The sequence below is a fragment of the Corvus moneduloides genome, chromosome 11 (genome assembly GCF_009650955.1).
Source record: "Corvus moneduloides isolate bCorMon1 chromosome 11, bCorMon1.pri, whole genome shotgun sequence".
NCBI classification, from domain to species: Eukaryota; Metazoa; Chordata; class Aves; order Passeriformes; family Corvidae; genus Corvus; species Corvus moneduloides.
Window position 1 is genome coordinate 17,940,419 of NC_045486.1, and position 17,235 is coordinate 17,957,653.

The following is a 17,235-nucleotide window of genomic DNA, read 5'->3' on the forward strand; positions in this document are numbered from 1 at the left end:
CTCCCTGGCAATTACACCCAAGGACTTCCTCAGGACCATGCCTCTGCCCTCCCCAGTGCTTCCCCAGACAACTCTGGGGAGGCTCCTGACTCAACTTCCCAAACTGCACGTGCCAAGCCTGACAGCAAATTCTTGGATCTCTTATTCCAATTTATATCCTGCTATGGTAAAATAATGGCTTTAATCATGGGAATTGTGCAGCTGAGCCAGACTAAGCAACTGGTCTTCTTCAGGACTAAATAAAGACATCTGTCAAGGGGCAGAGTGGGAAATGCCAGCACAGCCCTTGAGCATCTCCTCACCAATTTACACCCAACTTCACACCTTTTTTCCAAATATGGGGGAGAGAAGGGTAATTGGTGACAGACTGGGTGCTATTTTCAGAAAAATACTCTGATATTCACAGCTTCTCTCCAAACAGATTTTGCCAAGACATGGTATTTATAGAGCACAAGGAAATCAAACACAGAACTACACATGAGAACAGAGGAAGCAGTTTGCTGTGGAACAACTTTCTGTACCCAGTAAAGGTTTTGTAAGGCTGAAGAAGGAAAAGGCCTCTGTGAAACTCAAGTACTGCAGGATATACAAGAGAAAACACTTCCTCAAGCTACAGTAACTGCAAGTAGCCAAGAAAGCCAATTATATCCAATGTTAAAGTTGGAGATGCCTAATTCAGAAGAAATATCAAAAGCATGTCACTGGCATGTGAAAGTGAAGGGAGAGGGAACCATTTTGGCTCTCATGGGTATCAGGCTGGAAGATTTTAATTAAAAAAAAGGGGATGTGTGTGCTTTTCATCTGTATGATGCTTCTAAACACATGTATTAGAGACAATTAGGTGAATTTCTAACACACACCCCACCCCATTACTGTCCTGACCTTGCTTGTCTCAAAGGACTTCACAGGTGCATTCCCAACCAGGGAGTGTTGGGAAAGACTCACACCATCAACACCCTGCTGGGATAGGAAAGTGGATTCCACCTTCAGCAGCATTTCTGAAAGTAACACCACACAGCAGCAGCAACACCAGCCTCTTGTGGAGCCAATTGTTTTAAAAAGCAGAGCACGGGAGGTCACTGTCATCACTCCCAGCCGTTCCTGAGCACTGCCTTACCTGGCTCCACCAGAGCCAGACCACATCCTGCCTCCACCTAAGCCTTTACTTACAGCCCAAAATCCCATTTAGCCCCTCACTTGGGATTACATCCGCTAACACACAGCTCCCATCAGATCCCTCTGCATCCCAGCAGGAATCCAGCTCACTTTGGTCCATCCGTTTTACAACCACAAGCATTTCGAGATGGACACACATATGACCTGGTGCAAAAAAGGCCCTAATCTTGATCAGGGCCTCAGAACAACATCGAGATACCCAGTAAACACCACAACTGCTGACAATGATACACGTGGCATATCCCATGTGGGATATCGTATCCTGATCCAAGGGCCGAGCTTCCCAACCCCACAACCCACATCCCACTGGGGCGTGGGGTCCTGATGAAGACACCGAGCCCGCAGCTGAGGGCCCACAGCACCAGGACCTGCTGTCTCACGTCCCGCAGCGGGGCCGACCGCAGCCTCACTCTACTTCCGCACCACGGGAGACCCCAAAACAGACACCTCCCCCCCATCCTCATGGACTCCGCAGCCTCCCCGCCTCACCCCGGACAAGCCCACCCCCGGAGCCCCTCAGAACACTCCTCGCCCCTCCCACTCCACTGAGCGAGATGCCCTTTATCCCAAATGATCTCCTTTATCTCCCGGGAGACCCCCATCACCTCCTCCTCCTCTTCCTCCTCCTGCTCCGCCGCTCCCGCCTCGCACAGGCCCCAGAGCCGCCACGGCGAGAACCCGGAACTTCCGGCTCCCTCCTCCTCGCGGGCACGCAGGGGGTGGTGGGAATTGTAGTCTCTATCGCCCCGTCCCTGCCGCCCCCCCTCGGCCGTGGCATCGAGGCTCACAGACTACAACTCCCATGATTTCCTCCCGGAGCGTACCGCCTACAACTCCCATGATGCCCCGCGGCGGGTCGCCGCGATGGCGGGGGTGTCCCCGCGGTCGGGGCCGGGACCGGGGGTAGGGCGGGAGGTGACCGCTCGCCGCCGGCTCCGAGCCCTCCTCCGACCCGCCTAGGCCGTCCCCAGGGGGCTGCAGGGCGGCCCCGGGAGAAGCCGCGGAGGTGGGTCCCTGCGCGTTGTCCTTAGTGGGGGTCTCGGGCCTGGGTCGTGTCGGGGCTGCAGGAGCGGTGACACCTCAGCGCTGAAGGGGGAAGGGTCCGGGGGGGTCCGTGCTGGACCGGGGTGGGGGTCCTGGGGTGAGCCTCGCCTACGGGAAGGTCAGCAGGGTGGGGGGGAAAGGTGAGGACGGGGCCCTGATCCACTCCCCGGCACCCTCCAGGGCTGTCACAGGATTTTAGTGGGTGTCTGGTTCACCCAGCTGAGGACTGGATCCCAGTCAGCTCCCCGGCATTGTCTAGGGCCGTCACAGGCTCCCCCAGATAAGGACAGAGCCCTTACCTGTTCCCCAGTACTCTCCAGAGCTGTCACAGGATTTTGCAGGGGGAGGATCTGGCTCCCCCAGGGGAGGACGGAGCTTTGAGCAGTTCCCCAACACCCTCCAGAGTTGTCACAGGTTTGGGGGGGGGCTCCGTGAGCTCCCCCAGGTAAGGACAGGGCCCTGATCCACTGCCTGGTACTCTTCAGGGCTGTCACAGGACTTTGAAGGGGCGGGTCTGGCTCCCCCAGATGCGGTGTTAGTTGGGATTGGGTTTGGAAGCAGAAGGTGTCCCAGGGCATGGGGCAGAGCCCGGGCTCCATGAGCTTCCCTAGCAACTGGGTTCAGAGGCACAAGCTCCTAGCCAGCCAGCCTGCCTCCTGTTGTTTTTGCTTGTGGTCTCTTTTGGGCTGGTTTTCCCCCAGGGAAGGGAGGAAGGAGCAGGCTGGAGGCATGGCCTCTGCTGGAGAGGGCAGCCAGCTCCCGGGATGACGCCATCTGTGCCAGCTCAGGAGGAGTGTCACCAGCCTCGTTCCATGGCAGCCACCTAACCCAGGCAAAGGAGGGCAATAAACCCCTCCCTTTGCAAACACGAGGCCTCTGGGATCTCAGGTGTGTGGGACAAGCCCCATCCAGGGCCGTGTCCCTTCCCCCTTTTGCTACTGGGATGTGGCACAGGGAGTCTGAGCAGCTTTCACGGGGGAAATCGGGGCCAAGCCTGGATGAAAAGTGCTGGGGCCAGGGGACTGGAAAGAGCTGGGGCTGCGTGAGAGAGGAAATCCTGCTGGATTAGAGCGGCTTTCCTGACGTCTCACCAGGGCTCTGTGCTGCCTGCTGAGCCAGCGGGATTGGGCTGCGGGTGCTGGCCTGGCCCCGCTGGAGAACAGAGCATTTCAGGGCCCACTTCGAAAGTGAGGGGACACAGGGGTGACACTGTGGGTCACACGCAGGTCCTGCCCCGAGGAATGGCTGCAGATGTCCACAAGAAGAAAAGCTGGGAAGTGCCCAATGGGTCCCTGGCACCAGGAGATGGGCAGCACGCGGAGCGGTCTGAGAGCCCCACACCAGGGCTGGCACAGGGCACAGAGCCAGGTATGGAGCACAGCTCACCAAGGGGGAGAAGAGCAGCTCCTCATGTGGGGTGGGACCTCCACAACCCTGTGGGCAGGGGGAGACGGGCCCACTGATGACTCCCCACCAGCAGGACTTGCACCCGTGGGGTGCTGTGGGATGGGGAGAGGAGGCAGGTCCCCTTTACATCCTTCCTCCAGAGTGGGGGACACGTGGACAGATGCTGCATGGCCCGTTGTTCCCAGGGGCGGGCCAGGAGGGAGCCATGTTCGTGCACACCCGCTCCTACGAGGACCTGACCAGTCCCGAGGACGGGGTGGCCGCAGCGCGGAGCCCGGAGAGGAGGCGGGGGGAGCCAGCTGAGCAGAGCAGCATGGAGCAGATCAGCAAGGACTTCAGCGAGCTGAGCACACAGCTCACGGGCATGGCCCTCGACCTGGAGGAGGAGATGAGGCCAGGCAAGGAGGGGAAGCTGGAGCCGTCCCCGCAGACCACCCGCCGCGACTCGGTGCTGTCGGGGAAGGAGGAGGAGGACATGACCATGGACGCCTGGCGCATGCACCGGAAGCACGTCTTCGTGCTGAGCGAGGCGGGCAAGCCCGTGTACTCCCGCTACGGCTCTGAGGAGGCCCTGTCCAGCACCATGGGTGTCATGATGGCCCTGGTGTCCTTCCTAGAGGCTGAGAAAAACGCCATCCGGTCCATCCATGCAGGTACTGCCCTGGGGGGGGGAGTGGGATGGGGGGGGTCACAGCCTGCCCATCCATGCACCTGCCACCATGGGCGATGTTAGCTGTCCCCAGGGGCAGATGGGTTGCTGGGGGGAGAGGCTGCAGCCTGGCTGTCGCCCCGGGGAGCCAGGCTCACAGGTCTGTCCCCGGCCCCCCGGGGACTCCCCCCCAAGCAGATGGCTACAAGGTGGTCTTCGTGCGGAGGAGCCCGCTGGTGCTGGTGGCAGTGGCACGCACCCGGCAGTCGGAGCAGGAGATTGCCCACGAGCTGCTTTACATCTACTACCAGATCCTGAGCCTGCTCACCTGGACCCAGCTCAACCACATCTTCCAGCAGAAGCAGAACTATGACCTGCGCCGGCTCCTGGCTGGCTCCGAGCGCATCACCGACAACCTGCTGGACCTCATGGCCCACGACCCCAGCTTCCTGATGGGCGCCGTGCGCTGCCTGCCCCTGGCTGCCAGTGTCCGGGACGCTGTCAGCAGCAGCCTGCAGCAGGCCAAGGCCAAGAGCCTGGTCTTCTCCATTCTGCTCTCTGGGAACCAGCTGGTGTCTCTCGTGAGGAAGAAGGATCAGTTCCTTCACCCCATTGACCTCCATCTGCTCTTCAACCTCATCAGTTCTTCTTCCTCCTTCCGGGAGGGTGAAGCCTGGACTCCCATTTGCCTCCCTAAGTTCAACTCCAGCGGTTTCTTCCACGCCCACATCTCCTACCTGGAGCAGGAGATGGACCTGTGCCTGCTGCTGGTCTCCACTGACCGTGAGGACTTCTTCACCGTGTCTGACTGCAAACGGCGCTTCCAGGAGCGCCTGCGGCGGCGGGGGGTGCACCACGCTCTACAGGAGGCCCTGCGCACGCCCTTCTACAGCGTCGCCCAGGTGGGCATCCCCGACCTCCGGCACTTCATCTACAAGTCCAAGAGCTCCGGGCTCTTCACCAGGTGAGGCCCCAGGGAACCACTGGGCCAAGGCCGTGGCATGTGGTATGGGCCAAGCCCCTTCTCCAGGGGTTTAACGGGGTGCTGTGTTCCTGCAGCCCCGAGATTGAGGCTCCCTACGTGCAGGAGGAGGAGAAGGAGAGGCTTTTGGGGCTTTACCAGTACCTGCACAGTCGGGCCCACAACTCTTCACGGCCCCTGAAGAACATCTACTTCACAGGCCCCCGCGAGAACCTCCTGGCGTGGGTAAGGCCGTTGGGGGTTTGGTGAGCCTGTCTTCTCTGGTCCTGTGTGGTGGGGAAAGAGGGTGGTGACGCTACACAGCACCAGCTCCGTGGTCCCCAGGGGAGGACCCCAGCCTGTGCATGATCCTTTGGGGGGTGAGCCTCCCCCTGTGTGAGGGAGGGACAGGCAGGGGTAGCAGTGGGAGCTGGTGAATTCCAGCACCAAGGGCTGTGCCTTGTGCTGTCGTGAACTCAGTGCTGTGGAGAAAACCCACTCTGGGGGCAAACCCCAGGGTTTGGTTCTCCCACTTCTGAGCAAACCAGATGCCACCCATTTAGGGTACCCCACTGCCACTTCATGTCCCTGCACTGGAACCCCTGTGCCCATTCCTGGTAGCCCATGGGGGAGAAATGGAGTGCCAGCCCCAAGTAGGGCACAGTCCTGTTGCCAGCATGTGTCCTGTTCCTTCTCACAGGTAACCAATGCCTTTGAGCTCTACGTATGCTACAGTCCCCTGGGGACCAAGGCTGGCGCCATCAATGCTGTCAACAAGCTCATGAAGTGGATCCGCAAGGAGGAAGACCGACTCTTCATCCTCACACCCCAGACATACTGATGGGCATCACCCAGGGCATGGAGCCAGCTGGGAGAGCCCCCACTGTGCTGGGGAGCCCATTCCCAGGGATTCCCGGGCCATGTGTCCAGGGGAGAGGGCATGGAGGGACCCCAGAGCACAGGGAAACCCCACCCGTGGGACTGTCCAACCTGGGTGTTAGAGATGGGCTGCACAGGGAAAAGGAAGGGGATGAGCAGGACTTCGTCTCAGCTGCAGGCAGTTCCCCAGCTGGGGGGCTTCTCTTCCTCTGCAGTCCCCAGCTCCATCCCTTGTTGTGGGGGTCCTGGAGTGGGGGTGCCAGTAGCCCAGGTTACTGGAGGGGAGCAGAGCCCTTGGGTCCTGCTCCCTGTGCCTGGCACCTCCCCTCTCTGACATCCTGTGGCTGTGCCAAGGGTGGGGGTCCCCAGGGGAGATGTGGCAGCACTGAGGGGACCCCTATGTTGCTGTGCCCGCAGATGGCGGGTGACACCGCCCAGGCAGGGAACAGGGCTGGCCTGGGGCACACACTGCTCCTGTCCCTGCCCTGGGGAAGCTGGACCCCCCAAGTGCCGGGGAGCCTCTGCAGTCCCAGAGCAGGTTTGCCCCCTTGGCATCTGTATGAGCTTGGACCCTTCCCACTGTGGCTGTGAAAAGGATGTCTGTCCCTGGGGATGCTGGCAGGCAGGATGGGTCAGCCTGCCCCAGCTGGGACAGCAGGGTCCTGCTCACCTCACCACAGGGACACAGCAGCCCCAGAGAGCCAAGGTGCCAAGGTCTTCACCAGGATGCTTGTGGGCTCATGGTTCTGGCTGTGGGTAGGGGACCCTAAAGGGGCAGCTCAAGCACATCTCCTTGGAGATGCCCCTGGTATAAGGCCGTGGTGCTCCCCAGCCCATGGAGGATTTTCCCTTTGGCATGGGAGCACCTGTCCCCCAAACCCAGCCCCTCAAACCAGCTACACTGAGTTTTCTGCACCTCCCTGACCGCCCCAGGCACTGGTGTGGGGCTAAACACCCGTGAACAGCCCAACTTCATGTTTTGGGGCTGGCTGAGTAGTGCTGGAATAGGTGTTGGAGGAGGGGCAGAGCCATCAGGGTGGCACCCCCGGCACAGAGGGAGCTGGGAAGGATCCGGCGGGGCTAGCACAGGGATCTGCTCCTGTATTTATGCTCCTGCCAGAGTGTAATCGCTTGTCTTTGCTCATAAACATTATCTGGACCCTAAGTTCAGTCTTGTCGCATTCCTGTATGTTCACTGGAGTGGGGGGATGACCAGGCTGGAGGGGAAGTTTGTTCCAAGTCTCTGTACGGTGCAGTCCAGCCCCGGGAATCTGCTGGGAGCCAGGAAAGCTGCCAGGGAGTGATGCGAGGCCGCCGGGGTTGTGCTGGCAGGAGGAGGCGCTGGCTGAAGACTGGGAGCGGCAAAATCCCCGGGCTGAGCTGGCCACGGCCAGCTCATGTCGAAACCGAGCAGAGGCGCAGCCGGAGGAAGGGGCTGTTGGGTAAGGCCCGGGGCCAGCGGAACTGCCGGGCCTTGCACAACACGGGGCGGGAGCTTGGGAGGGCCGGGGCTGGCCAGGCGGCAGGCGCAGGGCATTTTCGGCAGGCTCAGCCTCTCCTGGGACCAAAGTCCCCAGCGCCCTGCTCACCTGGAGGAAAAGTCCATGTGCAAAGCTGGGATCCACGGCCCCAGCGTCCGAGGGCAGCAGGGCACTGGGAGGGCAAATCCATGTGTGGATCGGGATGTAAAGGATCTTCCCGCATCCCTACGAACAGCAGTCCCTCCCAGAGGTGCTGGCACCTCCTGCCACTGCGGGCAGCCAGGGAGGAAAGGGACATGAGACACACAACGGGCACAACAGAAATAACTCTCACAGCTGCCCTCGCAAAGCTGTGGCTGCCCCAGCTCTGCTCCTTTCTCCCAGCTGGGAACTCCCGTGCTGAGCCTGTGCTGAGCCTGCTGCACCCCTGTAGGCCTGGAAGCGAGCAGCAAACGCGGTGCCGGCGCGGGAACTTTGGGGAAGCGGCAATTCCGATTCCATGTGTCGGGGTGTCAGCCGCCCCTACGGCAGCGGGGCTGGGGGCTGCGGCAGAGGGGCCAAGGGGTACCAACATGCAGGACCCCACTCGCACCCAGGGATGCTGTTGGCAGGCACCTCCCAGCCACGGGGATCCCCCGACGGCCATCCGGACCTGCAGCGGGCACCCGAGGCACTGTGCCAGCCCTGCATCCGTGTCCCGATCAGCGGCCCCGACTCCCACCCGTGCGCCTCTTGGGCACCGTGCCCAGCCGTGCCTGTCCCCCGAGGGTGCCCAGCGACCCTCCGGGTACCCCGATCTCCGTGTTCCCCCGAGCATCCCCGTCCCCCCGGGCTGCGTGTGCCGGTGCCGGCCCTCGGGGAGCCCCGGGCGGCGCGGGGCAGGACCCGCCCACCCCGTTCCGCCCTGTCCCGTCCCGCCTCGCCCGCTCTGTCCCGGCCCCGCTCCGCTCCGCCCTGTCCGGGCACGGCACGGCACGGCACGGCGCGGCAGCGCCCAGGTGAGCGCCCCGCCGCCTGACACCGCTCGGATCGGACCAGACCGGACCGGACTGGACGGATGGGGGCGGGCAACCGGACCCAGTGGAGACCCCGGACCCGGTGAGCTGCGGCGGGGTCGGGGATGAAGGCCGGGGGTAGTTCGGGGTCCAAGTCCGGGGAGGCTGGCCGGGGCCTTGTCCTAGTCCCGCAGGGATTCCCAGTCCCCGTTGCTGTCCCGGGGGCTGGCAGGGTCCCTATCCCAGTCCCCGGAAGGGGTCATTGCAGGGCAGAGATGCCCCAGGGTGACAGGCAGCGTCTGTAGGTGGCAGAAGGCAGGATTTGTCCTTCTGCCACAGGCAACTTGGCATCACCTCCTACTCATGGTATTTCGGAAGAGGTTTGGTGTGACTGATCCTCCCTCGGCAGTACCCATCATCACCTGGCCCCCGGGAACCCTGGCACCCCCAGCTGACACCCGGCTGTAACTGTCCCCAGGGTCCTCACCTAAAAGAAATGGGTAAAACCCTTCCTTTTTTATTTTTGGCAGATGCAATGGTGGCCCATCCTCCATATGTTCTGAGCCTGCTGGGTGCTGAGCATCATCGATAACCCTACACCAGTGGCACTGCACAGCATGGGCCTGTTGTGCTGCGTGTGCCTCTGGCTGCTGCTCGCCCTGGGCCCGCTGGGTGCCAGCACCTGGCAGTGCCCCCGCATCCCTTACAGCTCCACCAGGAACTTCTCCATCCCCTACACACTGCCCAGCCTCGATGCTGGCAGCCCCATCCAGAATGTTGCTGTCTTCACCGACTCAAACAGCCCGGTCACTGTCTTTGTGGCCGTCCGCAACCGCATCCTGTTGGTCAGCCCCGAGCTGCACCTGCTCTCTGTCCTTATCACCGGCCCAGTGGGCAGTGCCAAGTGTGAGATCTGTCAGCTGTGCCCAGCCACCACAGATGGCCCTGAGGACACAGACAATGTCCTGTTGCTGCTGGACCCGCTGGAGCCGTGGCTGTACAGCTGTGGCACGGCACAGCATGGGCTGTGCTATCAGCACCAGCTGGAGGTGCAGGACGGTAAGGTGGCCATCACAGCCACGCGCTGCCTGTACTCAGCCATGGGCAACAGCCCTGCGTTCTGCCCTGACTGTGTGGTCAGCCCACTGGGGACCAGTGCCACTGTGGTGGCCACCTCCTACGCCTCCTTCTTCTACCTCGGCTCCACCATCAACAGCAGTGTGGCGGCACGGTACAGCCCACAGTCAGTGTCCGTCCGACGGCTGAAGGGCACCTTGGATGGCTTTTCAAACGACTTCCAGTGGCTGACGGTGCTGCCGCAATACCGCAACAACTACACCATCCACTACGTGCACTCCTTTGCCGACAGGGACCACGTCTACTTCCTGATGGTGCAGCCGGAACGGCCGGGATCGACAGTGTACCACACGCGCCTGGCACGGCTCAGCACCCACGAGCGCGACCTCCGCCGCTACCGCGAGCTCGTCCTCGACTGCCGCTTTGAGTCCAAGCGCCGACGCCGACGCAGCAGCGAGGAGGACGCTGAGAGGGACATCGCCTACAATGTGCTGCAGGCAGCCCATGCTGCCCGCCCTGGTGCACGCCTGGCCCGTGACCTCGGCATCAACCACACCGACACGGTGCTCTTCGGTGCCTTTGCTGAGAGCTGGCCAGAGAGCCGAGTGCCACGGGAGAACTCAGCCGTCTGCGCCTTCCCCCTCCGTCTCCTCAATCAGGCCATGGAGGAGGGAATGGAGAAGTGCTGCGGCACCGGGCACCAGCCACTGCTGCGGGGGCTCAGTTTCTTCCAGCCGCTGGAGTATTGCCCACACAATGTGAGTGCTCCACCCTGTGCCGAACCGGCCCGGCGACCCTGGGGGTTGGCTGGGATGTGGGAAAGTGGGTTCAGGATGCTGGGAAACACTGGTAGAGCGGGATGGATGGTGGGGTGGGGTAGGGCAGGGGGAGAGCAGCATCACCACCCAGGTGTGAGTCAGCCCAGCAGCCACCCACCACCTACTGCAGGGGCTGCTGATGCACCCGAGGATGCCGGGTGCGGGCGGGGATCCTGTTGAGCCCCCCACCTCACTGGCACATGTGCCGGCACACGGGCACACTGCCGCATGTCCTACATTGGGCCAATTCTTCTCCTGCTATGGCTTCCCCGGGAGCCTCGACTCCGGCCCCCCGTGGTGACTGTCCCTGGACCCCAGCCACCCTCTCCAGCTTGTTTACGTGTGGGGGGGTGGGAAAGCCACAGGGCCTGGGTGCTTCGCAGACTGCATGTGTGAGGTGCTGGCTGCTCCTGCCGTGTCCCCCAGGCCCGGCCACCGCCTTCTCCGGGCAAATAAACCGCAGGCGGAAGTGCAATTAGTCACTGGGGTTCCTCGTCTGCCGCAGCCGCGGGGCAGGAACACCGCGTCCCAGGTACAAGCCCCGGCACGGCCAGGATGCAGATGGGTGGGCACCCCGGCAGGGCCCCCTCGTTGCAGCAAATGACACGAATTTTGGTGTTCTCAGCCAGGCGCAGGGCAAGGTGCAGCCAAATCCCCTCCTTTTCCTGCACGGAGCAGACAGCTCACTGCTGCTGACTCACACTGCAGCAGGGGAAACCCAGAGGGGACCCCAGCCCTGTGCACTGGGGGCGTCCAGTGGGGACTCCGTGGCTCCTGGTGTCCCTCTTCAACCCCAGCCCCTCGCCTAGCTCCAGGGGTCAGGGAGGACTGGGGTTGGAATGTGCATCCTGTGGTGCCAGCACGAATAACTATATCCAGATGGGGTGGGAGGGGAGGGCAGGATCTGACGCCACATGGGGATTGCGGGAGGGCCTGCCGATATGGTTTTTTCCCCAGAATTTTCTCAGCCTGGAGGGGAACTTAAGCAATCCGGTGCTGCCCCAAAATATCTCACAGCTCAAGCGGGTGCCCACCTGTGAGGGTGTGGGAGTCAGGGTGCCAGGGCCAGCTTCAAGTCACCCACCCCATGTTTGGCCACAGGTAAACCTCTCAGCACCGGTGGTCAACACCAGCTGCTGGGATCAGCCCACCCTCATCCCCGCTGCGTCCCACAAAGTGGACCTGTTCAACGGGCAGCTGACAGATGTCCTCCTCACCTCCATCTTCGTCACCGCCATGGGAAATGTCACTGTGGCCCACCTGGGCACAGCAGAAGGACGTGTTTTCCAGGTGGGATGAGGGGTCAGGTGGGGTGGCAGGTCCTGGCAGGCTGGGGGGTTTGCTCAGCCCCCTGCTCTGCCCTGCTGCAGATGGTGCTCCAGCGCTCCAGCTCCTACCTCCTGACCTTGTCCAACTTCTCCCTGGGAGAGCCAGGGCCAGTGCGAGGTGCCATGGAGCTGGAAAGCCACTCGCTGTTCTTCACTGCTGGCACCAAGGTGAGTGGGGGGTCTGAGGGGCATAGGGCGAGCATGGAGCTCCATGTGCCTCCCTCATCTCCACTCTCCATCCCCAGGTGTGGCTCCTGAACATCACTGGCCCTGGCTGCCGCCACTTCTCCACGTGCCAGCGCTGCCTGCGGGCCGAGCGCTTCATGGGCTGTGGCTGGTGTGGGGATGGGTGCAGGCGCCGCCACGAGTGCGCCGGCCCCTGGGTCCAGGACAGCTGCCCACCCGTCCTCACCGACGTAGGTCTGCGCTGCCGTGCCCCGCTCCTCACACCTCCCAAGCTCTTGGATAGGGAGGGACATGGCAAATGGGGTGGCATGTGGTGGGACCCCGTTCTTGGGATGGGTGTTGTGTCCCTCAGAGAAGGGGATTTCTGGACTTGGCAACCATCACTGGACTTTGGGGGCTTGGGGTGACACAGGTGCCTCTCCCACAGTTCCATCCCCGGAGTGCCCCGCTGCGGGGTCGGACACGGGTGACACTCTGTGGAATGACGTTCCGCTCCCGCTCGGACCCTGATCCCAGCCACAGCCCCCCCGGTGCCTACCAGGTGGCAGTGGGACAGAGAGGCTGCACCGTGCTGCCGGAGGAGAGCGAGAGCTACAGGTGTGCAGCGGTGCCGGGAGGGACCAGCAGCAGAGAGGGATCTGGGGCTGCCCCCCAGCCTGGGGCTTATCCCCCTTCACTGTCCTGCAGACCCCTGCCCACCTCGCGCCGCAAGGAGTTCGTGGATGTGCTGGTGTGCAAGCTGGAGCCGACAGGGACAGCAGCAGTGGGGGGCCCAGCCAACGTGGTGCTCACTGTGAAGGAACCTACGAGACACTTTGGCTTCCGGGTCTACGGCTCCTCCACCCTCGGCGGCTTCGTCTTCGTGGTATGGTTCCACACTGGCAGGGCCCCTGGCAGGGTCGGGGGGGTTTGGCTCACTCACCCACCCCTCTGACCCCATCTCTGCTCAGGAGCCCCGCGTCAGTGCCCTGCACCCCCCATTTGGCCCCCAGAGGGGTGGCACCCACCTCTCACTCCATGGCAGCCACCTCTCGGCGGGGAGCAGCTGGCGGGTGATGGTCAATGGCTCCAACTGTGCCCTGACTGGGCAGCCCAGGTACGCCCCTGCCCTGCCCTCAGCATGGCACAGCAGGGTCCCCAGCACGGGATGGCCACGGGGAACCCCTGCCGTCCTGCTGTCCCCCCAGCCACGGCTGCTGTGTCTCCAGGCAGGGCAATGGCACAATCCAATGCACGGCTCCTGCTGCTAGTGGCCTGGGCGCAGCCTGGGTAGCCCTGTGGATCGACGGGGAGGAGTTCCCGGCCCCCGTGCCCTTCCAGTACCGCCCTGACCCCACTGTATCCGCCATCGTCCCCAGCTGCAGCTATGAGTGAGTGAGTGGGCTCCCCTCCCCTGGGTGAGGGGACAGCCCTGGCCTCCCACTGCCCTGGCTGGGCTGGCTAATGTGCTGGGAATTGCAGGCACCCTGGGGACCACGTGCACCCCAGGGAACCTGATCCCTGCCCGCCGTAGGGGCTCGCTGCTCACCATTATCGGCGCCCACCTGGACTCTGTGTATCGCGCCAAGATCCGCTTTGAAGCCGGTGGTGTGGTTACCCAAGCCACAGTAAGCACCGGGGTGTGAGGCCATCACCCCCCGGCCCTGCCCACCCCACCCCAATCTCCTGGGCACTCTTCCGTGTCGGTGCTCAGCATCTCCCTGCCCACAGGAGTGTGAGGACCCGCTGGCACCAGAGCGACTGCTGTGCCACAGCCCAGCCTTCCCCTTCGAGAGCAAGGTGGAGGTGGTGCTGGGGAACCTGAGCGTGCTGCTGGATGGCGCCGATGGCCGCTGGCTGTTCCGCGTCCGCTACTACTCCCGGCCCAAGGTCTTCCCCTTGAAAGAGCAGGAGGGCGGGCGCCTCCGCCTCAAGCCCGGCGATGATGAGATCAAGGTGCACGTACGTGGGGCAGTGGGGTGAGCCAGAGTAGGGGGTCCCACTGCTACAACCCCCGAGTTCACGGTGCTCTGTCCGGGCAGCAATTGGGGCTGGATGCCGTGGCCACCTGCATGAACATCACCATGACGGTGGGGGGCCGGGACTGCCACCCCAATGTCCTGAAGAACGAGGTGACGTGCCGCCTGCCCCGCGAGCTGCACCTGCCCCCCACTGGGGCCCCCGTGGAGGTAGGAACCCCCCAGGTGGGCAACCACCCACCCCAGTCCCCCCCATCCCATCCCTGCTGAGCCCCTGCTCCTCCAGATCTGTGTGAACGGAGCCTGTGAGGCGCTGGGCTGGGTGCTGTCCCCCCCCACCTCGCTGGACCTTGCCGCCAGCCTGGCCCTGGGCACTGGCATCACCTTCCTGGTCTGCTGCATCCTGGCTGCTGTGCTGTTCCACTGGCGCTGGAAGAAGAGGCGGGGTGAGTGCCGTGCTCACCAGGCACTGTGATAACCCCCAGACCCCTGCCACGCTACCCCTACCCATCCCACTGCTGCCTGCAGGTACGGAGAACCTGGAGCTGCTGGCACAGCCCGGCCGCAGAGACCCCCCTGTCACCACCCAGCGTCCCGGCGTCGACTACAGAGAGGTGCTGGGTAAGTGGGTGTCACTGGTGGGTGGCAGGGTGCTGGGTGCTGCCAGCCCTCACCCCGCCTTTGCCTGTCCCGGCAGTGCTGAACACAGCAGGCACTCCTGGCCCCGTGGGGCCCCGCACACGAGTCATCAGTGCCGGTGCCAATGGCAGTGCCGCGGGCGGCGGATCCCCCATGCCCCTGCTCAGGGCCACATCCTGCTGCCTGGAGGATCTGCGGCCGGAGCTGCTGGAGGAAGTGAAGGACATCCTCATCCCTGAAGAGCGGCTTGTCACTCACCGCCACCAGGTCATCGGCAAAGGTGACTCTGCACCCCGATTTGGCCATGGCATCACCTGCCCAATGTGTGTGGTGCCAGCTTTGCGCCGCCTGTCCCTGCAGGGCACTTTGGTAGCGTCTACCATGGCACCTACACGGATCCACTGCTGGGGGACCTCCACTGCGCTGTCAAGTCCCTGCACCGTGAGTAGCTCCCCCTCCCATGGGTGCTCCCACGGCACGGCAGCAGAATGCCCACAGCTCAGCTCTCCGCAGGCATCACAGACCTGGAGGAGGTGGAGGAGTTCCTGCGCGAGGGCATCCTCATGAAGAGCTTCCACCACCCCCAGGTGCTCTCGCTGCTGGGGGTGTGCCTGCCCCGCCATGGGCTGCCCCTTGTCGTCCTGCCCTACATGCGCCATGGGGACCTGCGCCAGTTCATCCGCACCCAGGAGCGGGTAGGGGGTACTCCGGAGGGTGGGGGGTGATGGGTCCCAAGGTCTCCTTGCTCACTGCTCCCATCTCACAGAGCCCCACAGTGAAGGAGCTCGTCGGCTTCGGGCTGCAGGTGGCTCTGGGTATGGAGTACCTGGCCCAGAAAAAGTTTGTGCATCGGGACCTGGCAGCTAGGAACTGCATGTAAGTGTGGCTGTGCCCTCCAGACCTCTGCCACAGGGTCACTGCGTGGGTCTGGGGGTGCCCAGGAGTCCCCACCTCAACCTGGTGTCCCATAGGCTGGATGAGACGCTGACGGTGAAGGTGGCTGACTTTGGGCTGGCACGGGACGTGTTTGGCAAGGACTACTACAGCATCCAGCAGCACCGCCACGCCAAGCTGCCCGTCAAGTGGATGGCACTGGAGAGCCTCCAGACGCAAAAATTCACCACAAAGTCTGATGTGGTAGGCATGACCCCCCTCCCCGTCCCCCATCCCCATCCTACCTGTGTGCCCACAGCAGCTCTCTGCTCGGCAGTGGTCCTTCGGGGTGCTCATGTGGGAGCTGCTGACGCGTGGGGCATCGCCATACGCCGGGGTGGACCCCTACGACATGGCCCGCTACCTGCTGCGGGGGAGACGCCTGCCACAGCCCTCCCACTGCCCCGACACCCTGTGAGTGGAGCTGGGGGTGGGCAGGGTGGCAGGGGGTTGTCCCGGGGGGCTGCCAGCGCTGACTGGGGTGTCGGTGCAGGTATGGGGTGATGCTGAGCTGCTGGGCGCCAGCGCCCGAGGACAGACCGTCCTTCACCGGGCTGGTGAGTGAGCTGGAGCGTGTCCTGGCCACGCTGGACGGTGAGCACTATGTCAACCTGGCTGTCACCTACATCAACCTGGACTGGGGTCCCCCCTTTCCCCCTGCTCCCCCGGGGCAGCTGCCTGATAGTGAGGATGAGGATAAAGATAATGAGGAAGAAGAGAAGGAAGAGGAGGATGAAGACACCTCTGTGTGCTGATGGGATTCTCTGCACCACGGGGGCTCCCAGACCCCCATATACCATAGAACACTCCCCCAAGGAGGGATACAGCATGCAGCTGGATGCTATGGGGCACCCTCCCTATGGGATGGATGCTGGGAGGCAGCTGGGTGCCGGGAGTGCTCTCCCATGGCTCTGCTGGCTGCTCCCCAGGATTGGTCCCACGCCACAGGATGCTGGGGGCTCAGTCCTGCGCTGGCTGGGTGGTGTGGGGCTCAGCCCCACAGTGATGAGTCTGGGGTCTGGGGTTCAGTCCCACCGTGGATGGGTGCTGTGGGGCCCCAGGCTCAGCCCCAGTGGGTGCTGTGGGGTGGCCTGGCCTTCCCAGGGCTCCCACGGAGTTTCCAGCCTCTTGGCTGCTCAAATCACTCATTAAAACCTAATTGTATTTTTTCCCTGGCTGGGGCTGTGTCTTTGAGGGGGCCATGCCCCAGGTTGGCAGCACCCCTGTGCTCCTGCATGGGTGAGGTGTCTTCCCACCCACTCCCGGGGCACCCACCTCATGGGAGGCACTGATGAGGGGGCACCCACCATTGCTGTGCCACGGGGGCACCCACCATTGCTGTGCCACGAGGGCACCTGCACAGTGGTGCTGCTGTGGCCACCCTGGAGCTGTGCCCCAGTGCCTGCCATGCTGGGGAACCGCTCTGCACCCTGTGTCCCACCATGGCCCTCTCACCTTGGCATGTCAGGGAGGTTTTTCCTAAAAGTCCTCCTCCCAGCCACATCCAGCCTGTGGCCAGGGTGGCTGTGGGGCACAAGGCATGTGGGGAGCACCACACTCCTGGGCATGGGGTGATGATGCCCCTGCAGTCCGTGGGCCATGGTGCCCCTGGGATCATGGCATGATGGATGCCTGGGGCATGGGATTGTGGTGCCCATGAGATCGTAATGCTCCTGGGATGATAGGTGCTCAGGCATCAGATCA

General features: G+C 63.0%; 3 protein-coding genes across 6 annotated transcripts in view; 2 read left to right on the top strand and 1 right to left on the bottom strand.

The window, feature by feature from the left end:
* RBM6 (RNA binding motif protein 6) overlaps positions 1–1,867 on the bottom strand; it is a 57,697-nt gene extending 55,830 nt beyond the window's left edge. Inside the window, exon 1 of the mRNA XM_032120747.1 lies at positions 1,782–1,867. The gene's annotated coding sequence lies outside the window, so the exon portion shown is untranslated. The remainder of the gene's footprint in view (positions 1–1,781) is intronic.
* A 142-nt stretch (positions 1,868–2,009) lies between these two features.
* On the top strand, positions 2,010–7,281 carry MON1A (MON1 homolog A, secretory trafficking associated). Of its 3 annotated transcripts, XM_032120965.1 has the most exons (7): positions 2,010–2,182; positions 2,922–3,108; positions 3,447–3,588; positions 3,813–4,280; positions 4,475–5,240; positions 5,336–5,483; positions 5,938–6,078. In XM_032120965.1, the coding sequence occupies exons 3-7, from the start codon at positions 3,462–3,464 to the stop codon at positions 6,076–6,078; spliced, it is 1,650 nt and encodes a 549-aa protein (XP_031976856.1). In that variant the 5' UTR covers positions 2,010–2,182; positions 2,922–3,108; positions 3,447–3,461. The 3 variants fall into 3 exon arrangements, with proteins under 3 accessions (XP_031976856.1, XP_031976855.1, XP_031976857.1); XM_032120964.1 differs by lacking the exon at positions 2,922–3,108; XM_032120966.1 differs by lacking the exons at positions 2,010–2,182; positions 2,922–3,108 and having other exon boundaries at positions 3,462–3,588; positions 5,938–7,281.
* A 1,249-nt stretch (positions 7,282–8,530) lies between these two features.
* On the top strand, positions 8,531–16,700 carry MST1R (macrophage stimulating 1 receptor). Of its 2 annotated transcripts, none has more exons than XM_032121186.1 (21): positions 8,531–8,695; positions 9,123–10,427; positions 11,589–11,777; positions 11,858–11,983; positions 12,061–12,231; positions 12,429–12,598; positions 12,689–12,866; positions 12,952–13,097; positions 13,210–13,371; positions 13,515–13,608; positions 13,712–13,942; positions 14,023–14,169; positions 14,246–14,405; positions 14,488–14,580; positions 14,657–14,878; positions 14,959–15,039; positions 15,112–15,293; positions 15,365–15,474; positions 15,570–15,735; positions 15,809–15,945; positions 16,025–16,700. In XM_032121186.1, exons 2-21 carry the CDS (start codon positions 9,210–9,212, stop codon positions 16,284–16,286), a joined length of 4,245 nt encoding a protein of 1,414 aa, XP_031977077.1. In that variant the 5' UTR covers positions 8,531–8,695; positions 9,123–9,209; the 3' UTR covers positions 16,287–16,700. The 2 variants fall into 2 exon arrangements, with proteins under 2 accessions (XP_031977077.1, XP_031977078.1); XM_032121187.1 differs by having other exon boundaries at positions 13,712–13,936.
* The last annotated feature ends 535 nt before the right edge of the window (positions 16,701–17,235 follow it).